Source organism: Cryptotermes secundus, unplaced genomic scaffold, assembly GCF_002891405.2.
Source record: "Cryptotermes secundus unplaced genomic scaffold, Csec_1.0 scaffold130, whole genome shotgun sequence".
NCBI lineage: Eukaryota > Metazoa > Arthropoda > Insecta > Blattodea > Kalotermitidae > Cryptotermes > Cryptotermes secundus.
Genome location: NW_019731216.1, coordinates 485,190 through 494,605, shown reverse-complemented (window position 1 = coordinate 494,605; position 9,416 = coordinate 485,190). Strand labels below are relative to the sequence as shown.

Below are 9,416 nucleotides of genomic sequence, written 5' to 3'. Positions count from 1 at the left end.
CCCACAGTACTCGCCAGACTTAGCTCCATGCGACTTCTTTCTCTTCCCCAAGATGAAAATCAAGTTGAAGGGGCAAAGATTTGATACAGTTGAGGAAATTCAAGCGGAAACACAGATGGTACTAAACACCCTAACAAAGAAAGCCTTCCAGGATGCATTTGAAAAGTGGCAGAAACGCTGGGATCGGTGTATGCGCTCCCAAGGGGACTACTTTGAAGGTGATGGTGCAGAATAAGATCTAGGTAAGATGTAATAGTTTTTATTAATACATTTCGGGAACTTTTGGATTGCACCACGTATTAGTGTACTTCACCACATAAGAAATCTAACTGTGGAGAGTATGAAATTCCCACATTCATAAATTCATTTGGATTTCTCCTAGTAGAAATACAATCAGATTTGTCACACCCTGATAGACAGAAGACGGAATTCGAGTGTACATGGTGTATAATCTTCTAGATGGGCTGACTGTAATGTGATATTGATCATTATCTGGTGATTACAAAAGTCTGGGAGAGACTGTTTGTAACCAAACCAGCAACAGACAGGTTTGATGTGGAGATTTAGTTGCAAGAAGCTGAACAGTGTGGCATACAAAGAACCATGTCAGGTTAAAATTTCAGACAGGTTTACTGATTTAGAAAACTTAGATTGTAATGTGGACATCAGTAGAGGTGGCAGAACTGTTAAAGAGAATATAAAAATTTCAGCCAAAGATATTGTAGGTTATAATGAATTTAAGTAGCATAAAACATGGTTTGATGATCTGATCATTACAAAATTTGAAGCTAGTAGACATTTCAGGAACAAAAGGAGGGAATTAATAATATTGTATTTAAGTATCCTGTTGCATTAATATATCATATACTTCATATAGTATATTTCCCTCTCCAATGCAACTTCTTATTAATCACCTTTCTTCCTCACAACATGTTTCGGTCATATATGACCATCATTAGGTGTCTTCTATTTTGCTAAAATTGTTGCACTGTGTGGTATGTAAAAGTTTCATATCACATGTGAACACAGTATTTCTTAATTAAAGTAGACCTTAATTAAAACTAGTTAAAATTAATTAATGTCCCAGTGTTATTCTTGTGGTTGTCATCCATTTTCTTTTTCACACACAGTGGGGGGTGGAGTCCAGTTGGGTGCACTTGGCACGGTGGCCCATGATTGGCCTATTGTACCTGCCCTGGGTGATTATGATGATGGAGAATTTGGTGGAATGAAGATTGGCAGGGGAAACCGAAGTACTCGGAGAAAACCTACCCCAGTGCCACTTTTTCCACCACAAATCCCACTTGACCAGACTTGGGTTTGAACCTGGGCTGCCACGGTGGGAAGCCAGCGACTAACCGCTTGAGCTATGGTGTGGTCTTGTCATCATCCATTCCTCCAAACAGTATATTTGAGGTCTCCTGTTTTTGATTCATTTGTGCACCATTTCCTGTGACATGGGTGTTGTGCATGTTGTTGTGTAGTTCTTAAGGATATTGGCCTAGTGTTATCATTTTCATTGCATATGCCCTTTGACTATAGGTAGGATATTAATATCTACATACACAGACTGATTAACAACACAACTACACAGGCAGGGTGAAGAACCAACAGTCAAAGGGCATGCATAATGAAAATGACAACACTACACCCCATCCTTAAGAACTACACAATAACATGCATAACACCCACGCCACAGGAAATGCTGTTCAAACAAATCCAAAACAGGAGTCCTCAGGCATACCATTTTGGATGAATGGACAACAACCACAAGAATAACATTGGTATATTAATTAATTTTAACTAGTTTTAACTAACTTAAATTGATGTCAGTTTATTTTAATTAAGAAATATTGCATTCACATGCAATATAAAATTTTGACATACCATGCTGTGCAACAGTTTGAGCAAAATTGAAGACACCTTTTGATGGCCATATTTGGCTGAAACGTTGTGAGGAAAAGGGGTGACTAATAATAAATTGCATTGGAGATGGAAATATGTGAAATAAAAGGGAATTATTAAGCTTGAGGCATATTTTACAAACAAGAATATTAGAGATTTGTATGGAAGCATAAATGAATCTGAGAAGGGATACCCTCCCAGAACTTGGTAAAGGGTGAGAATTGTGATATGTTCTCAGATTCCTGTACTGTTCTGAATAAGTGGAAGAATTACTTCTGTGAACTGCTGAATGTACATGGGGTTAATGATGTTAGACTGCAGTGGCATGATGTAAACGAAACAAGTGGCTGCAACATTTGGAAGAAAAAAGCTAAATTAGTAAATTACGCTAGGAGTTCTGATACAACCAGTGGCTTATCAGAGTGAAAAGTGATGAAATCATTAGTTTATCAAGAACTTGACAGAGCTATGTTAGAATTGTTTAATCAGTAAAGAGCATGAGAAACCCATGTTTCCAGAATAATCTGCACTAGACAGGCTCATTCTTTTGAATGCATTAAGAATGGAAGGAGGTTATAGCACTTCCTCTGGCTGGTTAATGTATTTCAAGTGATTAGGCGACATTTGAGAGATGGCCATGAGAGTGATGATGAATCAGGTGAAAATTAATTTTTGAATATCCAAACCAAATGTACAAAGGCAATAAGACTGAGGGTTTAATGGATTATTTGAGGCAATATAATAACACACTTCTTTCCAATTAACAGTAATTAGGTAGAAAGAAACAAAGTCCTTGAAAAAATACATAACAGTGTGTTAAAGTACAACTTTCATTTGCCTCTGTATATAAAATATTTGTGTTAAGCATGTTATATTGAAATTCCAGGACACCGTGGAAACAAAACCGAATTCAGTATTGATTGTGGTTATTTTGCAGTGTTTTAATTATCCATGCCACTTCTCCCTCCCACTATCAGATATAACAGTTTCTCTGTGTGTTCTTTCTCTTATTCTTTGATTGACTCTGGTAGTTACATGATAATCCTACTTATCATATACCCTCCTTTGATTTCTATGCCCAACTTTCAACATTTAAGCTATTTATCAGCCATTCATAATGCTTCTTGCTATATCATTAGTATTAATGTATAACTGGCATAACAAGTACTTCATTACCATGCACATCTCTGTGCCCCTCCTACAATCTTTTCATAACTTTACTATTTGCTGCAAATTTGGGCATCCTTATTTGCTCACAAAATATCCCATGAATTTTGTCAGTTTCTTTCTGCTGTCCATCTCAACCCCATGCCTCCATAGCATGCATTATTCTAGAGTCACCTAACATTTTGTGTATATTTTCCAGAATTTTCACCTTTATATCGAGGGTTCTGACTAAGTACATATCAATAGATATTGAAATCTGGTCTGCCTTTTGCAGATATTCTGTTCATTTGTCTATTTTATTCACCTCTGTTTTCTAGTATTACTCCAGTAATTTTATTTTCCACTTTTATTGTTCGTCCTCACATTGTCCATCTTAATTCTTCAGTCTACCTCCTTTTTTAAATAGTATTTTAGATTTATTTCTCATTACTTTCAGATTCCAGTCTATGCAGTATTTGGTGACTTGGTTTGCTTCTCTCTGTAAACTGTTATTTGTAAAGGATGAAATGGCTAAGTCATCTGCAGTAGTATTCCTGAGATTGTTCTTGTTTGTGTTTATTAATATATGAGTAATTCATAACATCACGAATAAAAATATGAAACAGATAGATGCTCAGATTACAGATGAGTAGAAATCTACATAGCAGGAATGTTTGCCTTGTTTAAATATTTTCTAGCCTTACTAATTGATAATGTTTCTTTTTGACAGGATGGAAGTGCAGCTTCAATAGAAGTAAATCCAAAATACCAGTAATTAAGAGTTCACAGACTGTACTGCAGTTACTTCACGGTTTCTTCATGTACTATCACAATTTTAATTTTTCAAAAGATGTAATCTGTCCTTTAATCGGACTTCCCATATGTAAACAGTTTTTTTCCAACAGTCCGCAAGATCTTCCACTTGCAATGGAAACTTATGTGCATCGAGTAACAAAAGACAAACATGCAGAAAGATTTCGCACAAAATGCTCTATGTGTGTCCAGGATCCATTTGACCTTAGTCATAACCTTACTAAAGGTACTTCTGCGGCCATGTTACAGAAATTTAAGATTCTTTGTGGACTCTCAGGGGATACTTGTGCTAAACTTGACAGTTGAACAGAAACTCTGTTTCATATTTATTTAACACCAGAGGGTGAGTTTTTGATTTCTTTAGAGTATTGCTTATTAGTGTTACAATGTATGATGTTCATGTCTTTGGTTGTAAAATGGTATACACTCCTTATTTATATATACAGGTAAACCTCTTTGTATGAGGTTAATTTGTGCAACGAGTGAACCTTGTAAGATTTGACATTTTCATTGTGGTGACTAAGAAGAATGCCATCTTCTGGGATGTGCTGCTGTGTAGATATTGTGTAAACCGATGTTTCGGAGGAATGTATCACCTCCATCTTCAGGGTAGAAAAATCTGCTAGTGAGGAACCAGCATGAGCAGGTAGCTGCAGACTGAATCACCAGTTAAAAACATCCAGCTATATAAGAATAGGAAGGGAAGGAGAGTGAGCCACATGGGAGGTCAATAGAGAGGAGAGGTGAAGGGTTGGTGAATATGGGCCAGCAGGTAGAAGGCAAGAGGCGGTATAGGACTGTGTACTACTGTACAATGTGACATTCAACTTCAGCCCACACCAAGATATAATTTTCTCCTCTTGCTGTCTCATTCAGCTTCATTCACCGAGCTTTGAAAATGCAATTCTGATCCTCCTTACATTTTTACATTAAAATTACATTATTTTATTTACTTCAATAAATTAATAATTAACCCTTTTGGTGCATATTATTTCTTCACTGTTATCCTAAAATAATGTATACATAGTTTTAATGAAAGAATGTAAAAAGAGGATCAGAATTGCATTTTCAAAGCTCAGTGAATGAAATTGAATGACGTAGTAAGAGGAGAAAATTATATCTTGGTGTGGGCTGAAGTTGACTGTCACGCTGTACGGTTGTACACGGTCCTATACCGGCTCTTGCCTGCTACCTGCTGGCCCATTTCCACAGACCCTTTCTCTCTCCTCTCTATTGATTTCCCATGTGGCTCACTCTCCCTCCCTACCTATTCTTATATAGCTGGGTGTTTTCGACTGGTGACTCAGTCTGCAGCCACCTACTCTTGCTGGTTCCTCACTCGCGGATTTTTCTACCCTGAAAATGGAGGCGATATGTTCCTCTGAAACGTTGGTTTACACAGTATCTACAGAACACCACATCTCAGAAGACGGCATTCTTTGAGTGCACCTTGTATCTCAAAACCGCATATGTTGAAGTTGAAAACCAATGGGGAAAATTGTAGTTCATCCGTGATGTCTTGGAGCATTCATCAGAAGACTTAATTGTGGGCTTTAAATTACGTTTTAACTGTGTATATAGAATTGTAATGAATCATGAAAAGAAAGTAAGGTAAAAACCTTTATTAAGGAAATGAGCCAAAAAATTAATGTGCTTATTCCTAGAAAAGTATTTGTCAAGCATCATTTGAACAGATGTAACCCTCTTTTTCTCTTCATACAATTTATGACAGCTAATTACGTTTTCTAGGGTTCAGCAAACTACCATGCTTCCTCCCACATTTAGACCTACATCTGTAATTTGTTGTTTAATGGTTTCCAGATTTGAAAACATTTGCTCGAGTTCCTATATCAGAATTTCCTTTGAGACACACCCCTCCCCTTCATACGAAATTTCTTCTTTCTCATTGCAGGTATGCTGTTGCTCCAGTTCTACAAGGTCCATGTCAGTAGTGGCTGTGAATGTGAATTCAGACATTCTCTGGCATTGGACAAATAAACATCTTCAAAGCCAAGATCCTTTCCAATGGCACTAATTTCCTCAATAACAGTGTCAACTCAATTTTTGCAGTAAGGCAGAAGATATTACCATACATCCCTCATTGTATTAGCTGTAACTTCATGTCATGACTCATAAATAATTTTATTATGCATTCCAGTTCGAGCTTTAAACTTTTGAAACCACCCTCATACTGCCAAAAATGTCATAGTAACCCCTTTTAATTAACGTTCCTTTGAGTGATGAAAACTGGCTAAGTGCTTTTATCATTATGTTGTTTGTACCAATTGGAGTCTGATTTTGGCTTGCAGTCTTCCAGCCAAATTATTAAAAGACATTCCATTTCAACCAAAACAAAACTTCTGTTTGTAGTGCACTGCATACTAGAAGATGCTGATGGAACTTTACTTTGTTCTGTATATTCATTAGATTTGGACAGAATTAGTCATACCGTAGACTCATTGAGGCCTAATGCCCTGCTGATGCTTTCCTTGCTTTGACCATTATCAAACCGTTCAATAATGTCAAGTTTCATATCCAGAGTAATAACTTCGCATTTATTATCAGATTCCACTGACATACCACTTTTCCTTTTGTGCATGGTGAACTTTTACAAAATATAAACTATTGCTTAGCATGAAATACACTGCTTTAAAACATTACCTTGGATGGTGGCTTAAGTGAAACTGAACTTGTGGCAGCATAATTGCACAGCAGACACATAATCTGGCAACACTATATGTGGGCAGCTTCTGTATATGTTCTTCAAAATTTTTTGTTTCATAATCGGCCACACTATTGAAATTTTAAGAGGGCACATATAGAGGAATGGTATAAATGTATGTGACCATGTTAACCGAAACTTGCACTGATTGAAAACGCATATATTGAGGTTTACCTAAAGATGTGTGGTTTCAGAGAGTTTCTGTTAAAACTCTTATAACCTACATTTCCACTATTAATAAATTGTTTGTATTTTCAGCAGTGATTGTGAGAGTTTCTAAAAGTTGCTGAAAGTTCTCAGTATGTAACTTTTTTAACTTCAGTGATAAAAGAGATTGCTGTCAGGTGTTTGTAGATGTTAAGTTCTAAGTGTTTAGTAATGAAAGTGTAAAGTGCCATATATAATGAACTAGTTTTCTAACAAGTCTCTCCCATTAGTATTAATATTATACAGATCAAAGTTTATGTATTGTAGAAATTGATGATTGTGTGTTAAATGGTGTATCTACATTGAAGTAAAGATGATACTTTCCAGTTTATGTTTGTCAGTTCTTGTATCTCTGTTAATTTTATCTTTTTTTCACACACGTAATTGTTCAAGTATTAGCAGTATAACGAATAGCATGAGGTAAAGGTAAAAAAGGTAAAGTTGTCCCTGTACTTAACTAATTAAGCACTGTGCCATGAAGACGTATGGGGGAACGGATGTAAGATCCATATTCTCTTGACCTCGGCACTAGTGGGAGGTGAGTGGTCAGCTTCATGCACCAGCCACTTTACCCTGGTACCTATTGTATAGGATGCTGAGTGAGCCCCAGAGCCAGTTTGGACGATGTGGAGAAGAGAAAATTCTTGATCCTACAGGAACTCAAACTCCGATCCCTCCGTCGTCCTGCCCATAGCCAGTTGCTATACTGACTGTGCTAAAAGAATATCATGATGTGTATTTAATTGAAGAACACAGTCTCTTATGTTTTACTGCACATTCTGATGTGTATTCCCCCAACAGATGTGTTACAATGTTAAGGAAAGTCCAGAAGTTAAGAAATATCTGACTACCAAAAGAATGTATTATCACCTTAACCTTTGTATTCCACCAGCCAGTTAGATCAGCTCAGGGTACTTGCATTAAAGCTGTCACAGCCAAAGAGATTGGTTCAGTATTAACCACTTAATATAGCATTTCTATCAATAGATGACATCAGGTGTGATATACTGACAATTGGGGAAGAAGACTGAAAAGACTCTGTGTGCTGTTTGAAAATAATAATTAATTTTTGTTTTCTCCTTTTTACTGATTTTTTATTTTAGTACATAAAAGTGATAAGTAATTAAAGTATGGGTTTCGGGCAAAAGTACTACATTTGGGAGTCCACGTACTTTGGAGAGTGGACTCTTTGAAACAAGGACAAGTGGCCAGAAATGGAGGTAAATACAATGGAGGAAGGAGAAATCAATGACGATGTTGGGGAAGAAATGGTGATGGAAGACAATGATTACACAAGTTAACAACAGCACACCTGTGACCCACAGTGGATGCAGCATTCAACCTCAGAACTTTTGACAATTTGAGCACCTAGGGTTTTAGCTGCTACAGTTCATCTAATTTGCATCCCTCACTATTTTACATTTCCATCAACTAATACCTATCCTCATGGTAAAGGTAAAGCTATCCCTGTAACAAGCCATGAAAGCCCATAGGGTTGTGAGACACCGAGGTTCCCATATTGGGCCACCTCTGTGGTCTGGTGGTCAGAGTTCCTGGCTACAGATCCAGAGGTCCAGGGTTCGATTCCAGGCACTACCAGATTTTCTGAGAAGTAGTGGGTCTGGAACGGGATCCACTCAGTTTCCTGAGCGTAACTGAGGAGCTGTTTGATTGGAAAAGTAGCGGCTCTGGTCTAGAAAACCAAGATTAATGGGCATGGGGATCCATTGCACTGACCATGCAACACCCTCTGTCCACAAAAGTTTGCACTAAATTCGCCTACAAGTGGCGGTCACTTGGTCAGTATAGTTCGCTTGTGGACTAAAAAGCCATGGAGAGGCTCCCACATTTTCTCTAGACAATTGGCTCACAGATGCCAGTGAGGTTGTCAGCCTTATGCACCAGCTGTCCTTTACCCCCCAGGAAGATTCCTGGTACTCATTTCTGTTAGACCCCCTGGGCCATAGCATGGCTGGAAGGATTAGATCACTTGAAAAAAATACACCTCAAGGGGACTCAAACCCGCAACCTTCCAGCTTGTAGCATAGTGCCTCAATCAACTACACTACCATGTGCCCCCTAACCTCACAAGTTTATATATCCTAATCCTGTTCAATACCTATCTCTCTCACCTGATTTTTAACTAATCCAGGCAACATATTTTAGCAGGAATTTACATGTACACATGGCCAGTGTTCATATTCCTAGCAAGCACAATGACTGCACCAAATGCCTGATGGCCTCTGTGGTTGAAACATTTAGCAAAAAAAAAATATATATATATAATATATGTTGTAGTTGTGTAGGGAGAACTTCCATAATATCCCACTCGATTCTCATATTTTAGTGCTCTTATAATTTTCCAATGTTTGCATAATTTTGATTATGAAAAACATATTTTGCTGACACTGGAAAGTTTAGAGAAAGATGCCAGTAACAACAGGCAACTTACAACATGTATCATAAATACATTATACAAATGTGAAAGATTACATTTTATTGTCGTAACAAACTTACTCTTCACATATAATAAAAACCTGATAGGTCTCTACATGTAGGTTAGTGTACATATTGTGACTTTTTCAGTACAGCAGAAATTCACAAGTTCACAAAGTAAAGTAAA

At 37.3% G+C, this 9,416-nt stretch overlaps 1 protein-coding gene across 9 annotated transcripts in view; it reads left to right on the top strand.

The window, feature by feature from the left end:
* Positions 1 to 7,124, top strand: part of LOC111866405 — a 37,692-nt gene extending 30,568 nt beyond the window's left edge. For 7 of the 9 annotated variants that reach the window (XM_023855323.2, XM_033752238.1, XM_023855319.2 and 4 more), the window contains one exon: positions 3,782 to 4,480. In XM_023855323.2, the coding sequence (XP_023711091.1) occupies positions 3,782 to 4,170 (389 nt within the window). In that variant the 3' untranslated portion in view covers positions 4,171 to 4,480. Of the gene's footprint in view, positions 1 to 3,781; positions 4,481 to 5,776 lie in introns of those variants that run through there. The other 2 variants (XM_023855321.2, XM_023855327.2) reach the window with 2 other exon arrangements.
* The last annotated feature ends 2,292 nt before the right edge of the window (positions 7,125 to 9,416 follow it).